The following is a 22,201-nucleotide window of genomic DNA, read 5'->3' as shown; positions in this document are numbered from 1 at the left end:
CAGTTTGTTATCTACTTCTTTCAGTAGCAACTGATTGCTTTACCTCTCTGATTTTCTGACCCAACAAGCTTTTTCCATTAGAAATGGATAGTTATAGCAAGAAGATATTCTTTGAATCTTTACTTTCATATATTTCTAACAAGCATTTCTTTGTCTCCCATTTATCTCCCAGCTCAATTATGTTATCTTCTTACAACTATACAAACCTTTAGGGATACAATTTATATCTATATATCCATATCTTTATCTACCTATCATCTATCTATCTATCTATCTATCTATCTATCTATCTATCTATCTGTCTGTCTGTCTGTCTGTCTGTCTATCTATCTATCTATCTATCTATCTATCTATCTATCTAATGCCAAATAAATATTTTCCCCCTTTCACACATGCCCTCTAACTTCCTTACTCAAAAATTTAGCTTTTGTGATCCACATCAAAGCTTCTTAAATTGTGGTTTGCTACCTTATATAGGGGGTCATTTAACTGAATATCGGGGTCATGAAATCATGATCTATTATCAGTGAATGTTTTATTTGTATACTTATTTTACATACCTACACAACTGGGGTCTCCTAAAAATTTCTTGGATGAAAAGCAGTCAGGAGTGGGAAAAGTTTAAGAAGCCTTGGTATACACAATGGCATGTATTTTCCTTTTTGTTATCAAAGTGTTCTCAGATATCTCTTATGGGAAAGAAAACTCCAGTAACAATCCATTGAATTGTTTCCTGTCTTTGACATTTCTAGTCTCCAAACTTAAGAGATTTCTCACTAAATCTGATCTCTTATCTTGGGTTCACAGAACATACCTTTTCATTATTACAGGCATGACTGTATTTTCCTTCTCGTTATATTAAAGTTCTCAAATTTTTTTTGTACAAGTTTCTGGATCTAAATGAATTTTTGATGGGCATGAGGCTGCCTTGAAGATTGTAGTTAGTGCAGAATACAACCTTTTATATATGGAAAAAATATTTTATCTTTGCACTTAATTTCTCTCTTTTTTTTTTTTACCATGTCTTTTTCTGCTCATCTATGTTAGAAACTAAAGTTTTGAGCTAGAAGGGACCTTTGAGATCATCTAATCTGAGCTTTTCATTTTATAAATGAGGATAATAAGAACCAGAGAAATAAGTTCATATTTCTACTGGCTTTCAGAAAGGGAATCTCAAGTTCAGGAAACATCTCCTTTCAGGAAAATGAGGATCTGAGATTCAACTCCTATATGTATATTGTCTCTTCACTCTGATTATAGGTTCCTTAAAAACAGAAATTAGCTTTTGTCTCTTTGTGTATCGCCAGTAGCACAGTGCCTGGCTCATAGATGTTTAATAAATGTTTATTGATTGATAGGTGAAGTAATTTGTCCAATTAAGTGTCTGAGCATAGACTCTATTCTCTTATTTACCAATTGCAAATGCAATAGGCAGTCTATAGTACCTGTTGTCTTATTAAATTTTATATAGCCTAAAAATATTGTACAACAATATGGAGAAAATACCCAATACATTGTGCTTTTTAGTTTTAAGAATGTTAGATAGTACTCATTAGATTTAAAATTAGTTACTTCATTTCTTCAAATATTCAGTTTCCTCATGTCTAAGGTGAGGAGCTTGGACTAAAGTTCCTTTCTGCTTCAAAATTTATAATTCATGGAGTATTTGCAAGTTTTGGTACTTAAGAGAATAAATTTGGGAGTCTGATTACAGATTGCACATTGAGTCAAATGAGACTTCCAATTTTATCTACTCCAGTTCCCTCATTTTATTAATGAAAAAGTAGAAACCCAGAGATTTACTACAAACTGAGTGACCTTGGCAGTTAATCAAAAGAGTCTGAATCTGCGCCCAAGTCTTCTAGCTTCAAATCTAGATTTCTTAGTTGCCATCTAACTACAAATTTAAAGCTCTGATAAACCTAGAAGTGATATTTGCAAAGTATTATTGTCAAAGATTGTAAAAACTCCACTAAACACTGTATATGCACAGTACTTTCAAAAACTACTCCTTCTAAATTATAGCCCTTAATTTATTAAGGGCTAAGTATGTAATAGTTATCAAAAGCAACTCCCTGAAATCTAGCTTCTGTCCTTGCCATTCTAACTAAACACTTCTTCCAAGTTCTATTAATTTGTTAACTGTCTCAGTATCACTGACACAGTCCAATACTTCCTTCTGGATACTTTATCCAGGTTTTTCATAATATTTTCCTATTGTAATTATCTATATTGGATCTTTTTTGCTCTTTTTTACAGGCTCACCAACCTCATCCATATTCTATCCCATATATATGAGTGTATCCCAGGACTTTCTTCTGGGCATACATACATATATATATATATATATATATATATATATATATATGTTCTTGGAAATTTTATCACTTTCTTTGGATTCCAGTTATTCTATTCAGTTGACTCAAATCTCTATAATTTAACTCTCAATTTTTCCTTATTTGCTGGACAGCTCCACCTGGATATTTTCTTGGCATTTCAACCACAACAGGTCAAATGAGAATTCATTTTCTCTATAAACCCAATATTATAACATCCTCATTTATATCATTCTTCTAATCACCCAAGTTAAAATTTTAGAAGTCATCTTCAACTTCACCCCTACTACCCTTCCCCTTCAATCAGTTGCTAAGTGTTGGTGGATTTATCCCCTTCTCTTTACACCTACTGAACTAATACTAGTTGAAGAGAGAGTATTTACTTTATTAGAAAGAATGCTGGTTTAGAAGTCAAAAGTCTTCCATTCAAATATCATCTCTAATACTTATTATTTCGGACATTGGAAAATTAGCTTACTTCCCTGGTCCTCAATTTCCTTATCTATAAAATGAGGTATTTGAACTAGATTGCCTTTCAGGTTGATTCCAATTTTAAGTCTATGACCTATGGCCCTATGCTCCTCACATTTTGACTAAAAGCATCCTAATTGGTCCTTTCCCTCCCAGATCCATCTTCATCAGCTGCCAATTGCAATTCCTAAAGTACAGGTGTGACCATGTCATTCCCTTCTTCAAGAAGCTTCAGTGATTGCCAGATGCCTCTGGGATTATAATAGTCTCTGTATTCCTGAGGAAGTTGAGACCCTATAATTTACTTAGACAGGATTGAGACCCTCATATCCATTAATCTTTCCAATTTTGCAAGAGACAGAAAATAAGGAGAGCTCTTCCTAAAAATGTTTCCTAGAAGCTTAAGATGATGACGCTAGGTGAGTTCACCTGACTAGAACAGTGATCAATCATACTCCTACAGTGCACCTAGCATGTGGAATGCGAGTGACTTTTCATCTTTAATATAAACTCAAGCTGCACATGAGAAAAGAGAGAAACTGAGGATCTTCCCACAGTCTGTTCCATGGTATCAACATTTGATAAGGAAACAGATATGCCTTTGTTCCCACATTCAGTAGCTAATATACATTAAGATCTGGTTAGAAAAATAATGAAGTCCCTGCAGCAGTTGTATATATTCAAGTTTGCACTCTTTGAGTTATAATCATGCAAAACATGATGATTAGTTTCAGCCCATTGGAAATATTTGATATGAATTCAAATAATGTAACCATTTCAGAGAAGTTTATTATTTGCATTAATTGAGACCTAGTCAAACAAGTAGAAATCTAAAATGCTGAAGAATTAATACGTATTACTAAAATTAATAATGAGTAGAAAGCATGACTACACGCTTTCTTTGTATACCACATGGATGGAAGAATTTGGAGATGGAAATCTTTAAACTCTTCAGTGAAGATAACTTATCTTCCTTTTGTTTTAGAAAATCTGAATTGTAGTTACATCTCTTCCTAAACTGAATAATAGCATCAGTTGTAAACTTTTTTTTCTGTTCAAGTATTTTGCCTTAAATTATTTTTAGACTTACTTTAAGTTGAATAAATTAGTCTAGTTCTGAATCTAAGGAAATAGAAATATAACTTTTTTCTATTTAAATTTAACTACAGGGTTTATTGATAATATGGAAGCTATTATCCATGGTATACTTAAAAAGTGCAAAGATAGATTTGTCAGTAAGCTCTACCAGCAATTCTACTCTTTTCCTAAAGGCATAGTAGCATAAAGTGATTACATGTTGTAAATATAGGCTAGAATCTGTGAGTGCCACCAAAAGAACAATTTTATATTCAAAAGGGCAGGCAAACTTTTTTGCAAATGCACAGTCACTTTTGACTTCTAGCTAAGGATACACACAGGGATTAGAAGAGTTCCTCTGGTGTGTGTGTGTGTGTGTGTGTGTGTGTGTGTGTGTGTGTGTGTGTATTTGCATTTAGGTTATCTGTTAGTCATTCTAGCTGTTTCTGGATACCTATTCCTCCTCCTCTCCATTGGTGGGGGGCACAGACTAGTTAGGTTGCCATTAATTTCAAATTTTTATGAAGTCATTAAGAAGTTTATGATCAATCAACTAGCACTATTTAAGTAGCTATTATGTACCAAGCATAGTGTTTAGATGCTAGAGATACAAAACAGTGAAATAATCCCTATTCACAAAGAGTTTTACATTCTAATGAAGGGAAAATTTTTTATATTTATTTGGTGTATGCACACACACACTGATTAATATGGACACGTATTTTTACAGAAAATACATATGTATAAAAACATATATATTATCATATATATATATGGGTATACACATAAAGTTGTTAAATAGAAGGTGTTTTGGGAATAAGGACACTAGTAGTTGAGGGAATCAAAAAGGGCTTCAAATAAAAAGTAGTATTTGAGCTGTACCTGGTAGAAAGAGAGGTGCAAGTAAAGAGGGAGAGCATTCTAGACAGGAAGGATGGGCTGTGTAAATGTTCTGAGATAAGAGATGGAATGAATTATATAGGAAACTAAGAGATGACCAGTTTGATTTTTTTTCTTCCTTAAAGAAACTATTATAGCCAATATAGCTAGAGGCCAATCAGTACCTCTAACTCTTTTGTTAGTAGAGACTTCTCAGCCATATTCAACTGGCACTCACTATGTGCTTCCAAGATCTTTTTTTTTTTTTTTAACCTTTACTCAGGATGATCCCCCAGCCTCTCTCCTTGCAATGTTAAGATATGTATATTCCTTTCCCCATCATTCCTCTGCAACTTAGCATCCAGTTTACCTCGAAGCATTAATTTGCCTCAATAAGGCTTTATTAACACGAGGCATAATGAGTATTGGGATTATGCAGTGTGGTTTAAACATTCGTGGTCTACAAATTCTAAAGTGGTGATCTTATATCATTTTTTCTATCTTGGGATGTCTCAGAGAAGCCTGAATCCTTTCCCACTGGACATGGGGAAAGGGTTTACCTTTCTTTGTTTTAGAAGTTTATTTTATCTTTATAAACAGCCCTAACCACAAATCTTTACTAGTGTGGATGTGCTTACAAATACAGTTGAGAAGAGATTGTTGAGGGAAGCAGAGAAATAAAAAGATCTAATACTGATGTGTTTTCTAAATGAGTTGAATGAACTCTGCTGAAGCACTTTTCCATACCCTTATCACCAAATTATACTATGGTGGTAATGTATAGCCATTATTTATATAATGCTTAGAATGCTTTACACACATGACTTTATTTGACCCTTACAACAATACTGTGAAATAGTTAATATCAGTATCATTATCACAATTTTATAGATAATGAAATGAAGGGTCAAGTGACTTGAGCATTAGCACAAAAATAGCAAATGTGTGGTATTTGAAATAAAATCATCCTGACTACAAGTCCAATGCTTTATTCAATATGTCATGTTACCTCTTAATATAGTACATACATTTTAAGTGGTTGAGGCAATTAAGTAGCATAGAAGAAAAAGTGCTATACTTGGAGTCAAGCTGCCAGGGACATGTAATAGCTGTGTTGCCATATGTAAGGTTGGCTAGGTGGCACAGTGGATAGACTCTTGGCCTGAAGTCAGGAAGACTTATTTCCTCTTCTTTTCCTCCTCCTTCTCCTCTTCTTCTTCTCCTCCTTCTCTTCCTCCTCCTCCTCCTTTTCCTTCTTCTTCTTCCATTTGAATTCAAGTCCTTCTAACTCCAGGGCTAGTGTTCTTTCTACCAATCATACCATATTGCTGCCCCTAAGACTCATCTTCTTGAGTTCAAATCTGATCTTACTACCTGTGTGACCCTGGTAAAGTAATATATTCCTGTTTGTCTCAGTTCCTCATCTGTAAAATGAGCTGGAGAAGGAAATAGCAAACCACGTCAGTATCTTTGCCAAGAAAACCATAAATGCAGTCACAGAGTCAGACAAAGCTTTAAAAAAGACTGAACAACAAAGCCATGTGTAAATGATTTGGCCTTAATTGCTATTGTAAAATGAGGATAATAGTTCCTACCTCCCAGCCTGATTGTCTAGGTAAAACACTATATTAAAAAAAAAAAGCTTTGCAAACCTTCAGAAAAGCTATGTATTTTAATTATTATTCTCTGAGACATGAGTTTGTTCAACAAAGGATCAGGTCCAAAATCTTTTGAAAACAAATGATAAGCAAACATAACTCATCACTGGGTGAAACATCTGGCTATATTAAGCATTTTTGTTTTGGGGTGTGGTGTTGGAAAATTTTTTTGACGACTTACTGAAAAGTCATACTTACTCCTTTGCCAGTGATGTTGTTTAGCCCTTGCTAGACAAGATATTTAGACAACTGAATTCATGACATATTTGCACTTATACCTTAATTTGTACTCATTTTTATGTGGTGGGAGAATGATCCCAAAGGATTTTTGATATTGGATCTAATTCTTTCCAGTTCTAACAGTCTTTTCAGTCTGACAGATTTTCTGGCTTCCATAGCAGGGAGGGAGACTATAATGAGAGAACTTGATGATGTAGCTCTAAACATGTGGGAGAGAGCACTTTCTGCATTAAGTTCTCCAGAATTTCATGGGACTGAGATCTAAAAGGGATCTTAGAGGTTACTAATTGGAATCTAGACCATGTCTCATTTTATAAAGGAGAAAACCAAGGCCTTTCTATAGAATTGAAATAAGTTGCTTAATGTTCCATAGGTAGTAAGTAGCCAAGCCAAAATTCAAAATTCTCAGATTCTAAATCCAGTTGACAACCTTTGCCCTATATTCGTCTTTTTGTTGTTCACTCATTTCAGTCCTGTCCAATACTTCTTGACCTCATTTGGGGTTTTCTTGGCAAAGATACTAGAGAGGTTTGCCATTTCCTTCTCCAGCTCATTTTTTAGATGAGAAAATGGAGGTAAACAGGGTGAAGTGACTTTCCTAGAATCACACAGCTAGTATGTGTCTGAGGCCTGATTTGAACTCAGGCTTTCCTGATTCCAGGTCTGGCTCTCTATCCACTGCCCATTGTTCAAGTCAGGTCTAATGCAGGTTAGTCTGGTGCTTTAAGTTCAAAATTGAAATGAGACACTTATAAACTCTCTAGTTGTTAACAAAAAGAGATTTATTTAGTCATAGCATTGAAAGGATGCTCATTAAGGTTGCAACATTGATTCATGTGAGCACAGTTATCCTGCCTCTGCTTTGGCCAGCTATGATGGTCTGTTAGAAGCCTGAGGGAATTGCTGCTGACTCCTTGTGTGGTGGCTTTTTGTACTTGGGCCACAAGGAAGCCGCATCTCTGTTCAAGTCTATTCCATCTAAATCAAGAACTTTGGCCTGTTTCTATAGATTATATAACCAAAAAGACCGTAATATGCTTATTGCCTGTACAAATTGTAACATTATCTGTGCCGGTAACTTATTGGTTCCTTTGTTTAACCCTTAGGCTATGTTTTCAGGAACATTATAAAGTTCAGGGTGATCAGACTTTGAGTAACAAATTGTAACAAAATATAACATTGTCTGTGTGAGTAACTTATTGATTTCTTTGTTTATTCTTTAGGGTGTGTTTACAGGAACATTATAAAGTTCAGGATGGTCAGTCTTGGAGTATGTCTGCATAGACGTGTGTCTTGGCAGGGAAGAGCCTGGTGGAAAGGGAAGAAGAATTTATTTCTCCTGTCCCCACTTCCAAATCTTGGCTGAAAAAGGACAATAATACCTTATATTTGAATAGTACTTATATTTGAATAGTTTATAGGATAGTTTTATGCATAATCCAATTTGATCCTAACTATAACCCTCAGTGTTTTTTAGTTCCAGTTTTATAGATATGGCAATTTAGGCTCTGACAGATTTTATGGCTTACCCAAAGACACATGTTTGTTAAATGGCAGATCCTGAGATTAGAATCTAAGGCTTCTGACTCTTAAGCCAGCAATCTTTTTATTAGGTTAAAGCCACTCCTAAGATAATAATAAGTATCCTCTAAATATAGTTTCTCACCAATTTATTTGCTGATAATAATAGTAATTATATATTGATAATATATAATAATAGTAAGAGCTAATTTTAATAAAATTTTTATTTTTAAAATACTTTAAAGTTTTATATATTTTAATAGATCATAATTTTTATAATAAATTTTAATAATTGAAGTTTTAAATAAAAAAATTGCATCCATCCTTTCATTTGATCCTCACAACAACCCTTCAAAGTAGGCACTTTTATTATCTTCTTTTATGGATAAAGAAACTGAGGCTCAGAGAGGGGAACATAATTTGCTCAGGATTCCATGACCAGTTGTTGTCCATTTGAAGCCAGAGAGAAGAAGATAAATATTTCCTACCAATATATTTCACTCCAGGGCTGTGATTGCTTCTCAATTGGAACCAACATTTGCTAGGGCAATTTATCCCTGCTTCGATGAGCCAGCTATGAAGGCAACCTTCAATGTTACAATTGTTCACCATCCTACTTTTGTGGCTCTTTCCAATATGCCAGTCATAGGTAAGGAATGCTTCTTTATAATTTTGGTTTCTTAATTTGCAAGAACATATGATCATTTTCTTAAGGAGTATACATTTCTTATAATTTATCATATCCAGCAAGCCACTAAACAAAACCTTAATGAAACTGAAGATGGATTAACAAATACTAATATGAAATGGTGGATAGGTAAGTATATATGTATGAGATTTTAAAAATAAGTCAGTTGCACAACTTAGTTGTCTATTTTTTTGCAGAGAGCTGCAGGTAGACCTGGAAAATGTAGATAACCACATGGGTGGGTACCCCCTAGCACAGTTTTCATTGATGCCATGGATATAGGCAGAATTTAATCCTGCTTTACATGAACTTGGGAAGAGGTATGCTGTATTTCCCATACCCCTTTCTGCTTTGGCATGGACCTTGGTTTAGGGCTTAAAGACAGGCACTAGATTTAAACCAAGACAGAGCTGTGACTTAGCTATATTCTTTGGGCATTGACAATTATTTCAAATACCATTAGAAACTGTCTAGTCTATAAAAACAGCAGAGTTGTATGTGGATCTGAGGATCATCAATGAGAATCTTTGACCCAAGCCCTGAATCCAGAGTCAGCACTTGTTTCACTATGCCATGCTATTCTAATGTTTAGCTTTTGTAGGCCTACATCTCTGAACCCACATTCATGAAAGGTGAGAAAGATAAAACCATGGAGACAGTCTGAAAAAGAGTCTGGTAAATATTAGCATGGGCAAGTGAGAAAGGAGAAATTACTCTCATGATTGATATACTTTATGATTTATGTTGCCACTATGCTAAAAAAAATGACTTTCTTTAGCTACATCTAAAAGAGAAGATACAAATGGATTCAAATGGACTGTTACCACCTTTGAAACTACTCCCCGAATGTCAACATATATAACTGCATTCGCTGTGTGTGACTACCATTATGTCAAAGGAATGGAAAGGGGCAAGGAGGTAAATATATATCTCAACATAAGTGACAATGCATACTGACTTTAGATATGTCAAGCCTTTCTTGGCACTCAGAGCAACCAATATACCCCAAGTCTATTTCTAACATCCTCTTCTCTTGTATACATCCTAATTTTCATCATGTATGGAATACTTGGTTGGGCCTTCCAAGCCCTTTAGATTGGGGGGGGGGTTGAGATGTTAAGGAAAGGAGTAAGAACATTAAAGAGCTACCATCCATCTTTCAGTTGCAGGTCATTGTGCTCATTATACATGTTGACCACACACCACACAATGTCACCCTGACTGATACCCTAAATGTCAAAATCTGCAAATGGGCAGCAAATGACACAGTGGATGGAGCACTGGCTTTGAAGTGAGGAGGATCTGAGTTCAGACTTAGCTTCAAACACTTAATACTCCCTAGTTGTGTGACCCCTAGGCAAGTCACTTAAGCCCAATTACCTCACCAAAAAATAAAGAGAAAAATAGCACCTGAGTCTTCTACAAATTGATCATAGGTTAAAAAAAATTAAAACTGGAAGAAATCTTAAGGGTCTTTAGGGAACTAAGCTAATGCTATTCTATAGCAGAAATATCAAATTGGCCATGGGACTTGGGCCAGCAAAACTCCAGAGTCCCTCTGGAACCAGATTAAAATGTAGTTAGAAAATATTTACTAAAGTAAACACAAGCACAAACCAATATGGATAATGTTCATTTGAGGCTTTCTAAGTCAATATGCTGACTGGTTCCATTTTATTTGAGTTTGACATTACCTCCTTTTAAGGCTTATGTTTGTATCTCCAGGGCATAGCACAATGTCTGGTACATACTAAGTACTTATTAAATATTTGCTTATTGATTGATGTAAATGTCTCCATAGAGCTCACTTTTCAACCAGAGGACATTTCATTAACCCTACATCCTTACTATCTACTAAGGCAATTTGAAATTTATTGGATGGACCTAATACAAAAATTTTCAAATGAAGCCTCTAGGCATACAATTATGATTTGAGGGGCTAGTTAATCCAATTCAACCCAACTTGGGTTCAATTCTTATACAGGGAAGCTGTTGGGGAGAAGGAATGGAAGTAAGTGTGCTGGTGGCCTTTCCCTAGCTTCCCATGAGCATAAATTGGTTTTTCTTTTCTTTTCTTTGGCTGAGGCAGTTGGGATTAAGTGACTTATTCAAGGTCACAAAGCTAGTAAGTGTTAAGTGTCTGAGGTCTGATTTGAACTCAGGTCCTCCTGATTTTAGGGCTGATGCTCTATCCACTACACCACCTAGCTGCCCCCATAAATTTGTTTGTTTTTTTTTTTAACTAAATTTGCTGTCATGTTGGAGGAAGCAGAAAGCCTGGGGTGAATAATGAAATTCAAGATAGTTAGTGTCAGTGGTTGAAGTGACCTAAAAGAATCAGGAAAAGAGTATGGCAATGAAAAGCCTAAGATGGTTAGGGGTCAGCAGGAAGGCTCCAAGCCAAGATGCAGTAGGCATGAAACAATGATGAGCTACCTAGGTGGAATAGCATTGGCTAGAAAGAGAGAATGTTTAAAAGACAAGGGCTACCCAAGACAAACATCATCTGTCACAATTTTAATCTAGAAATAGAATCTAATACAATTACAATGTAGGAATAAGTCTTCAGAAAATGAGAGGAAGGCTGGTAGAAAGGATAAAGAATTGACTTCAGAGTCAAGATGTTCCTCCATGCTTAGTTTTTTGACCATGGACAAATTATTTAATTTCTCAGTCCTTTAGACAGCTCTTTACAGTTTGCAATTGCTAAGAGCCTGCCTACCTGAATTGCTAGGAGTTTCCTTGTTCTGGAGTTCTCTATACCTGGCCTATTCCTTAATCTCTTTTCTCTGGCAGGGAAAGTGAAATTAGCTAAGAGATCACATAGATGCTCTCAAATTTTAATGCACATATGTTAAATGTAAATATGTTATGCATTTTGCTATTTTTTTCTGTATGGGAGGAATCTAATAAAAAAGATATGACATTCTCTCAAAAATAGATCACAGAAAACAGGTTGTCATATCAAATCCAAAACAGATAATTTGTCTCAATTTCTGCTTTTGTTTTTTTTAAGGTACAGATTTGGGCTCGGAAAGATGCAATTGCTAAAGGGGAAGCAAACTTTTCTTTGAGTATCTCAGGCCCTATCTTCTCAAAGCTGGAAGATTTACTTAATGTCAGTTATCCTCTTCCAAAAATAGGTGAGATAATTTTCCTGTTGTAAGTTGATTTTTCAGGATTGATGCACATTGGTCAAAATGGATATTATCTACTATTTATTGGAAAAACAGAAATGACAGTGCTGAATTATATTAGTTCATCTTCAAGTCATTTAAGTCTTTCTTCCTAAATGTTCTCCAAACCTCATTTTATTCCTGAAAGTTGACTTGATCATACTTCTATCTTCAGTGATTCACAATTCACTGATATTTTTCTGCAAATTTTTAATTTTTCCTCTCCCAGAATGCTTTTTTGCAGTTGTTTAGCATTTAGTGTTGACTACAGTAACCTCAGCTCCATGTGTATCCTTTGTAATAAGCTAGAATCAACAAGAACTAAATATGGCTTGCCATTCGTTTTTAGTATGGCCTGACCTGTGACTTATAAATTACAATAAAAACATAAAAACATTTTTTTACCTTGTGGGTCATACCAAAATTTTCCAACCTCTGCTTGAGTAGAGCAATGTTTCTGCTATTCATGAATAGACTGCATCATTTGATGGCAACAGTGGCCTGAAATTGTCTAAGATTATACAGAGTGGCATAAGATGACATAGTAAATTTGGACAAGAATTACATATCTCAAAAGAAAAATGGCAAAATGCCTTCATGAAAAGAAAAGAAAATAAACTTTTGGTTTTATTGCTATTTCACCCTTTTCCTTTGCATATGCTGCTAAATTACCCCAAGTCCTGGCCAGCTATAGGGATGTCACATTCCAGTAAGTTTTTATAGCAGGAAGAGCAAATAGAATCACAGAGTAAAAAGGGATTCAGAAAGCATTATTAATAAGAATGTTTTGAGCATCTGCTATATACATATCACTGTTAAGGTGGTGACAGAGATACAAAAGAAAAGAGGCTTCTGGCTTTGCTCCAAAAAATTTGCAAATCAGATTGAGAAGAAAAAAATATGCAGTCTTTAAAAGGCAAGATGTGAGTGGAAAAAAAAACACATAAATGAACTCATGAAAAGAGGGTACAGTATATAAATGTTAAGAGGAAGTAAAAGCCAAAGTAATGACAGTCAACAAAGGCTTCGTGGGAAGGGAGAAGATTCAACTAGTATTGATGGATATAATGGATATAAATCGATGGAGGGGAGGGAACAAGAGAATTTTAAGGGGGAAGAATGGAAAGATCAAAGACAGAAAGTAGCAACAGACAACTTTGGCCAGGGACAAAATGATTTTACTGGAGTAAAGGGACATTGGGGTTAAAAGGTTAAAGAGGAAGTAGAATAGAAGAATTGAGAAAATGCCTTGAGAGTTAAGTTGAGGAGCTAAAATTTGATACATTAGGCAAAATGGAGGCTTTAGATAGGGCAACATTTCCCAATTTAATTAATTTGCATAATGCAATAGGGAATGAATAAGAAAATCATATCTTGTTTTTTCATTTAGGCAAAAACAATGACCACTGAGGCAATAAAATAATGAACAAGATTCTTTTAATGTATCTGCAAGAACAAAATTTTGTATTTTAAAGAGGTAATGGTCTATTTTTTTCCTTTCATGTAAATCCACTTAGATCTCATTGGATTTCCTACTTTTACTATACAAGCAATGGAAAATTGGGGACTAATAACATTTGATGATCATTTATTGGTGCAAACAAAGGATGACTTCCCAGAGAGAAAAATCATGATTTTGTCCACTGTCGCACATGAAATCGCACATCAGGCATGTGGTAAAACACTCTTCTAAAATTTAATCTGAACTTCTTCACAAAGAAAAAGGTCATTGAGTAACAGCTATAGAAGTTTGGGGGTAATGAGTGTTTTTATTTGTTTTGGATAAAATTGGGATTTGAAAGGAAATAAGGCAATGTCATTGGCAGGACCTTCTAATCCAGTTAAATGTATATTTTGGAATTTCCAACTGACCTCACAAATTTTGGTTAAGGAAATAACTTAAGGCAAAGTTAGAAAAATGTATGTGTTTCTTAACCTTCATCTTTATAAGAAAATAGATTCAGGATATCTTTTGATTTGAATTTAATTACAAATAGTCAATAGTTATAGATTTTTTTTCCTCTGCAAAAAATGGTATGAAGATGGAGGACAACAGGTTTATAAATGTTCATGAGGAAAACAAAAATTCACTTAATCTATGGGATTCTGAAAGAAGAACATATTAGCAATAAAATCTTGTCATTGTGTCATTATTCCTCATGGTGGTTTTAGAAATTTAGTTTTTCTTTCTTGGGGAGCGGGGAGGAAAGGAAGCATATCAGCATACTTTCGCTTTTAGAGCATTAAGAACATTTTTTCAGTGAAACTCATCCCAACTATGAATTTGATGTCTCACTAAGAAGGTGTGAAAAGTACTATTTAGATGAAATTACAGATGCCACAGCTTTCATTAAGGTGGCAATATGAAGTCTAATCAATATCCCCAAATTGTCATTGTATTACAGTCATGGCTGTTATGGAATCCAAACTGCCAGATATTAATACATCACATCTGTTTTAGGAATTTGATTACATATCACAAAATGAATTTGTCAGTTTTGCAGATTTCTTTATTCTTTCCCTAATTCTGTCTATTATCTGTTGACATTTTCTTTTTTTTAAGTGCAAAACAAAAATAACTAATATTTATAAGAGGCAACTAGATGTTGCAGTGGATAGAGCACCAGATCTGGAATCAGAAGATCTAAGGTCAAATCTAATCTCAGACATTTACTAGCTGTGTGACCCTGGACAAATCATTTAATTCTGATTGCTCAGTTCCTCATCAGTATTGCGGACACAATGAAGAAGGAATGGCAAACAACTCTATTATCTTTGCCAAGAAAATATGTGGAGTCTTATAGAGTCAGATGTGACCAAGCAACAAAACAACAGCAATATTTATATTAACAATGCCCTTTATGCAACAGTTGTACAAATTTGCAGATACCACAGATCAACTCATGCCTCTTGAAACATAACAATTATATCCAATACAATAGCCTGATTTATGCCAGAAAGTATGTTTCTTTGGTTCCCCAAAACCAATTCCATAAAAGGGTTCCATTGTGCTTAACTTGACAGGATTTGCTCTTAAATAAAACTGAGAAACAGAGAGGAGAAAAAGCTAATCTAAGATCTGGGTGCAAGACCTTCTCAAACATACTAGATATATGACTTCAATTAAGGTTGTAACCTGGAAGTGCCTCAGACAACTCTCTAAATTGTAGACTTAACATACTTGTCTGTGAATTATAGATGGTCACTAGAAGAAGGAAGCTTTATATTGTGAGATCTCTACCCCTAAGAAAACATAAATTTGAATAAAACACAAAGTTTAAAAATGGAAGGGGGGCAAGACTGCATCCTGAGAAAGGATGTGCTTTTAAGAATATTTGATGTAAAACTGATCATTTTAAAATTAAAATGAATAATTGGACAAGCTTTTTAAAATATCTAGCTCTTAAGGGTGATGTATGTGGAGGGTTTTTTGTTTGTTTTTTTGGTTTTTTGGCAATAATGACTACAAAGTCACTCATGACTGTATCTTTTAAGAAATATTGAAAACATGGAGGATTAAATTGCATCTTTAGGTTCTTTCTACATACTAAGTAAAGTAAAAATATTTCTTGATGTTATATACACATTGAATATAAGAAAATACAAAGAGACCTGAATATGAATGAAATGTAAAAGATTTTTTTTTCTTTGTCTCTATATCTACAGTGGTTTGGAAACTTAGTTACTATGAAGTGGTGGAATGATGCTTGGCTCAATGAAGGATTTGCATCTTATTTTGAATATTATATGATTAAAGAATTTAATCCTCAAATATTCAAAGTAAGTATTTAGTTCAGTTTTTGAGTATTTGTTGAAGTTACTCATCTATAAGTTTATTAAAATCTTAGACTACTTTAATCATATCTATATTATTTGAGTATACATAAATAACCAATAATACTATATAATTTTGAATTTTTGCCATAATGATTAAATGAAGAAATTCTCTTGGCTATCTATATTTAATTTGTTCAACAATAGCTATTGTTTACATTATACTTTGAAGTTTATAAAGAGCTTTACAAATATTATCTTAGATCCTTATAAAAACCTGAAGAAGTAGATGCTATAATTATCTTCATTTTACAGATAAAGAAACAAAGTGTCTTAGGTAAAATTTGAACTTGAGTCTTAAACTCTAGGCCCTGTGTTCCATCTATTGTGTTACCTGATTACTTCAGTCCTGCCTCTGAGATATTTTAGCTATGTGACCTTGAGGAAATCAGTTAACCTCTCAAGGATTCCAGGGAATTAGATCTTTAAGAATATAAGTGGCAGAAAAAGTCCCAACCTATAGAGAGGGTTTCCCCCACTGGGAGCTCTCATTTTAAATGAAGACATAGATTCTTTAAGAAAAACATAAAACATTTTGGATATATTTTTGTTGTATCTTATTATGAAATAGTTTTAATACATGATGAAGCCAAATTGATTTATTTGCATTTTATTTGTCAAAAATATGCTATACTAATACATTATAAAACAGACTTGATGTCCTAATCTACAGCCTTTTCTCAGTTCTCATCCTCAAAACTTTTGAACTTTTTTTTGGCCCTGTTGACACTTCTTTTTTTTTTGGACTGGGCCTAATTCCAGCCATTCCCCTAATCTAATAGGTTAGATATTGGACAAAAATGAGATACTTCTAGGTCATTCAAGAATCAACAAAAGATAATTTACTTATCTATGGTAGGAAAAGAGTATTTCAAGCTGATTCAGCAGAGAGAAGGTCCCTGACTTGGGCTATCCATCATTATCAAATATCAGAGACAGCTCCCAGAGCTCCTCATGGCTGTTTAGTATTCTAGTGACCAAAAATTGATGTCAATAGCCTGATCTATTCCTGAACCAAAAAAATGTTGAAGCTGGTTTTAATACACTTTAAAAGGAAAAACTAGTCTAACTTGAATGGAGGCAGGAGTTAGGCTATTGCTCTTACATCCTTCCTGTTCTTTCTTTAGCTTTTTTAACACTAACCACTCTGAATTTCTTCCACTGATTTTAATTCTTTTTCTATGTCCTTTTCTGGATCCTTTCCTGCCTTCTTATTTTGGGAGTTCCCCAAGATTTAATCCTTAGTCCTTTGTTCTTTTCCATTGCTGGATCCTTCTTCTCTTCCTTGAAGATCTTTGGTAAGTTGCCTTGTCCTCTCTAGGTTACACAAGATAATAAGGGCCTCAACTGAGATGGTGGCTTTGTTAGCAGTTAAGAAAGGGACAGACACAAAGTAGAAGCAACTATCTCTACAAGATTTGGTAACTGAGAGTGGGATGAAGGAGACTGAAGAGTCAAAGATAATGCCCAGGTATGAAAATTGGGTGTCAAGAATAGTGTTACCTTGAACTAAGATAGGAAAGTTGTAAAAAGAAATGAATTTTGTGGAGGAAAGATAATGGCTTCTGTTTGGGAATTGTTGAATCTAGGGGCAATCAAGTGAAATGTCTAATAGATAATTGGTAAGGTGGGACGAGAGCTCAGGATAGAAATGAGCCAGATAGATATGGGAATCATTTGCACAGAGATGATAATTTATTCATTAGAGACAAAGAGGTAAGAAAAATGAGGAAGCGTCAACAGAAAAGAGAAGAAGGATGAAAATAAAAACAAGGTACATCCACAGTTATGGGATGCATGCCTGAATAATTCTGAAGGGAGCAAGATTTTTTTTAAGGATAGAGGAGACATATTTGGAGACAGGAAGAACCAGTAAACAGGAAGAGATTGGTGATTCAAGAAATCAAGCAAGAATGATTGAAGCTATAATCTGCTAGAGCAAAGAGAAGATGAGAATAAGAGCACATTAGAAGGGGTAGATCTTAGTAAGGAGAAGAAAATGAGGAGAGAGTAAAACATGATTTCAAAGAGTTTTAGGGCAAAGAGAATGGGAAAAGAAGGATTACTTAACAAATGACCTCTATTTTGATAGTAAAGTATAAATTAATGTCTTTAGCTGAGAAGATGGAGAAATAAAGAGGTATGGAAGGTTTGAAGACAGAAGAGAATGTTTAGAATAGCCCTGCAATGATTGGGGTACAGACTCAATTAGAGAAGAGTAAAAGGACTGTGAGTGTGAGGGAGTGGAGGCACCTAATTTAGATGAGTTTTCTAGAATTTTGAGGAAGGGAAAAGAGAGTAGGGCTGATGAAGGTCAAGTCCTCCTGACCACAGGGCCAATACTTTATCCACTGCATCATCTAGCTGCCCCATTAGATGCTGATTTTTGGTCTTTCTCTAATTTGTTGTTTGATTGCAAACAAAGATAGATATTTTTTATACAACTCCCACCATCATAAAAAAATAATTTTTATTTGATAAGATTCGATTAATTTCTTTTCTTTCCTTTTTTTGGTCATGTAATTTGGTGCTTCTATAGCTTCAACATCTTCAAATTATCTTATGGAAAAAAGATATTAATGATCTATAGATGTGAAGCCTTTTAGTGTTCTATAAGCTTTTGGCCTCTTAGACCCCAATCATATTTTCCAATATATTTTTTTTCTTCTTTAGCATGACCACAATTCTATTTACCATAAATCCATTTTCTGGTTGGTTGGCAGGTCAAATTGCTCAAAGTTTATTAAGATGTCCACAAACCATCCCTTCACCTCATTTCCTTAGAAAATGTGTATTTTCATAACAATTTAGTTAAAAAGGAAAAAAGGGACTATTCTCATCAGAGAGAAGGGTGTTTAGGTTCTATTTCCCCATTCACCTGAACTTCCTGGATCCATCTTTACAACTACTAAGACAAGCAGAACAGAAACAAAACAGGTATTCATGGCTAATGGAATCTGTCTGATTCTATAACACAAAGAGGTCATTTTCATTCTTCTCTTGCCCCAAATATAGCAAAAAATAAAGTAAATACTTTTAGCATTCATCTGGGCTAAATGGGCTATTATCACAATTTTTAGAAGACTATGTTGTTTTTGTGTTTTCAATGCCAATTACTTACCTTTGTTTCAATAAAACTGTCTTAAAATCTTATTTGATCAGTAAGTTTCCTTTGCATCCATTTTTAGTATCTTTAGTCAATATCCTCTGGTATCTTTAGAAGTTATTTTAAAATTATACTGATGAGGTATCAGGGAACAAAATGATGAGGTAAATATCTAATGAGGTATATACCTCAATAGGATTAACTGAGGTCTAGTGGCAGGATTGGGGTACAGCAAGTCACATGGAGCTCCCCTGCAACCCCCTTTGGATTCAGCACAAGGATACAAAGTTAAATCAGGTCTAGTGGCGGCGAGAGTCCCTGTAAATGAATTTACAGGCCCGAAATCCTAGCTTGATAAAAACAAGGTTTATTACAGGGTTTGGAAGTAAGGTTAAAGTCTGGTTAGTAAAAGACATTAGACAGAGGAAGACCAAAGGCAGCGGGATGGAGAGTCTGTGATGCTGGCATATTGCTGGCATCTTTCAACTCTCTGACAAGGGATGATTCCACCTTGGCTGTTTTATCTGCTTGAAGGGGGATATGGGTGGAGCCCAGGTTGATTCCTTGAAGGCCAGAACCCACCAGGTGGGGGTTGAGCTATCTGAGCAGATCATTAGAATGGGGGCTGAAAACCCAAGCCAGCTCAGATCCGGTGGGGACTGGGTACAGCCCAAACTGGCTTGACCAGATCTTGCAATCAAAGATCAGTCCCAAAGGAAGTTTTAGATCAGACAAAGAATCTTAAAGGGGGCTATGCCCACATCAATACTACACACACACACACACACACACACACACACACACACACACACACACAGACACACATTGACATCTATTTTCTTTCTTTCCCATCTTCCTCATCCTCACTTAAAAAAAGAAAAAAAAACACCCTAGTAATAAACAGATGTACTTAAGCAAAGCAACTTCTGTATTGTCCATGTCCAATATATATAAACAATTCTGTATCCTTAGTCCAACACTTCTCTATCAGAATTGGTCAGTATGCTTCATCTACAATCCTCTATGGTTATTACTCTGATCAGAGTTCTTATATCACTCAAAGTTATTTTTATTTACAATGTTGTTGTTAGCATATAAATTATTTTTCTTGGTTCTGTCCACTTCACTCTGCATTAATTCATAAAAATCTCAAGTTTTTCTGAAATTGACCATTTCATCATTTCTTTTTTCCCCCATTTCTCATTACTGATTATTTATTTATTTGCTTTGAAATTTTTTTTAATTAAAGCTTTTTATTTATAAAACATATGCATGGATAAAATGTATTGAATCTAGTTCTTCCCCACCACAACAGTTGCTATAGATATGTTTTCATAGAAGGGGCCAAATCGTCTTTCTTTTATCTTCTTTAATAGTGGTATTATTGAGTCAAATGGTAGGCATGTGCTAGTAATTTTGGGGGCATAGCTCCAAATTGCTAGATTTTCAGAATTGTTGGACCAATCCAAAGCTCCACCAATAGAGCGTTAACATGCCCATTTTTTTTTTTTGCAGTTATTCCAACATTCACCATTTTCCTTTTTATCAATTTGACCATTCTGATAGATATGAGGCAAAACTTAAGTTACTTTAATTTTCATTTATCTAATTATTAGAGAAGCAGTTTTACATGGCTATTAATCACTTTAATTTCTTCCTTAGAAAACTGCTGGGATAGCTAGGTGGCAAAGTGCCTAGAGCACCAGCCCTGAAGTCAAGATGACCTGAATTCAAATGTGACCTCAGACACTTAATACTTCCTAGCTGTGTGACTCTGGGCACTTAACCCCCTTAATCCCAATTGCCTCAGCAAAAAAAGAAAAAAAAAAAAAAAAGAAAACTGCCTGTTTTTAATCATGTACTACTTATCAGTTGGGGAATGGTTTTTACTCTTGTGAATTTGAATCAGTTCCTTATATTTTGTGGAAATGAGACCCTCATCTTAGAAACTTTCTTGAAGAGAGTATATTAGCAGTTGCCCAGATAGTTAAAATTCTTTATCACTTATCTATGGCATGTTTTCTCCAAATTTTTCATCTATTTTCTCCTCTTGCCTAGGGAGTCTAAAATATGCCTCCTGAAAACTACAACTTCCTTTTTGTACATATTAATCCTCACCCAAATGTATCTTTCCCTTTAAGGGATAAGATATGTGAGTATATGATCTTCATATAAGAAAGAAAACATGACCTAAGCTGAGTCAGAAGACATAGTATTTGAAACGTTCCTGAGACACTTATCTAGCTTGTGTAGTCTCTGCTTTCTCATCTGCAGGAGCATGATAATCCTTGCATTCTCATAAAACTGCTGTGAAAAATTTTGCAAACCTTAAAGTAGTATGTAATTGTGAACTATTAACAATAGTATTAAATAATAATCCATAACTCCTTTTATCCATTTTGTTCTTTTTATATGATATCCAGGTCCAGAGCCAAATTGCAAAAATGAATCCTATCCTACCAGATGTACTTTGATATTTTTTGAGATTAAATTGGCACCTTTTATAAAGATCTGCTGTTCCACCCATATATTAACCCACCTCAAAACTTTGTGCATTTTTATATAGATGCCTGAGACCTCCTATAAATCACTTGTCCATTTATTTGCTCTTCTTTCTATATTGTATCTAGTGCTGTCTATGTCTCTATGTCTAGATTTATATATATATATATATATATATATATATATATATATATATATATCTTTTGTGTTTATTTCTCTACTCATTTTCTAGGCTTGTCAGATCTACATGGGTAGTTTTATTTCTTCCTTTACTTTTTTTGGATGATATTCATAAGACTACAGACAAATATATTTTTATCAGTCCTGGCATACATTCCATCCCTTGCCAATAACCCATCATTTCTATATTTTAAGTTGTATTCCATACATTCAAATCTCATTCTCATGCAGCAATTTTAATCAATTTCCACTTTCTAAATCTGCCTGTCTTTTTTGATCACCCCTATATTTAAAGATAGTGATAAAAATATTACCTGTATCCCACAAGATCTTTAGCTTTTTGCCTAGGACTTCAGTGTCATTAGCAATATTTTTAATAATTTTTTAGTACAGGAGTTTTTGTGGTCTATAAAACCTCAAGAATTCTGTGGGTAGATTTAGAAGTGGGACATGAACTTGAATGGGAAAATTTATATTTTTATTTTTGCTCTTTAACTGAAATTTAGCACTTCCTTCAATTATTTAAAAACATT

At 34.4% G+C, this 22,201-nt stretch overlaps 1 protein-coding gene across 1 annotated transcript in view; it reads left to right on the top strand.

Annotated features, from left to right (window-relative positions):
* LVRN (laeverin) overlaps positions 1–22,201 on the top strand; it is a 54,522-nt gene that overhangs the window by 1,961 nt on the left and 30,360 nt on the right. The window contains exons 2-6 of the mRNA XM_074281553.1: positions 8,689–8,831; positions 9,649–9,788; positions 11,887–12,013; positions 13,564–13,715; positions 15,713–15,826. Of these exons, the coding sequence (XP_074137654.1) occupies positions 8,689–8,831; positions 9,649–9,788; positions 11,887–12,013; positions 13,564–13,715; positions 15,713–15,826 (676 nt within the window). The remainder of the gene's footprint in view (positions 1–8,688; positions 8,832–9,648; positions 9,789–11,886; positions 12,014–13,563; positions 13,716–15,712; positions 15,827–22,201) is intronic.

The sequence above is a fragment of the Sminthopsis crassicaudata genome, chromosome 1 (assembly GCF_048593235.1).
Source record: "Sminthopsis crassicaudata isolate SCR6 chromosome 1, ASM4859323v1, whole genome shotgun sequence".
Taxonomy (NCBI): Eukaryota; Metazoa; Chordata; class Mammalia; order Dasyuromorphia; family Dasyuridae; genus Sminthopsis; species Sminthopsis crassicaudata.
Note: the sequence above shows the minus strand (reverse complement) of the source record. Positions and strands in the feature narration are given on the sequence as shown.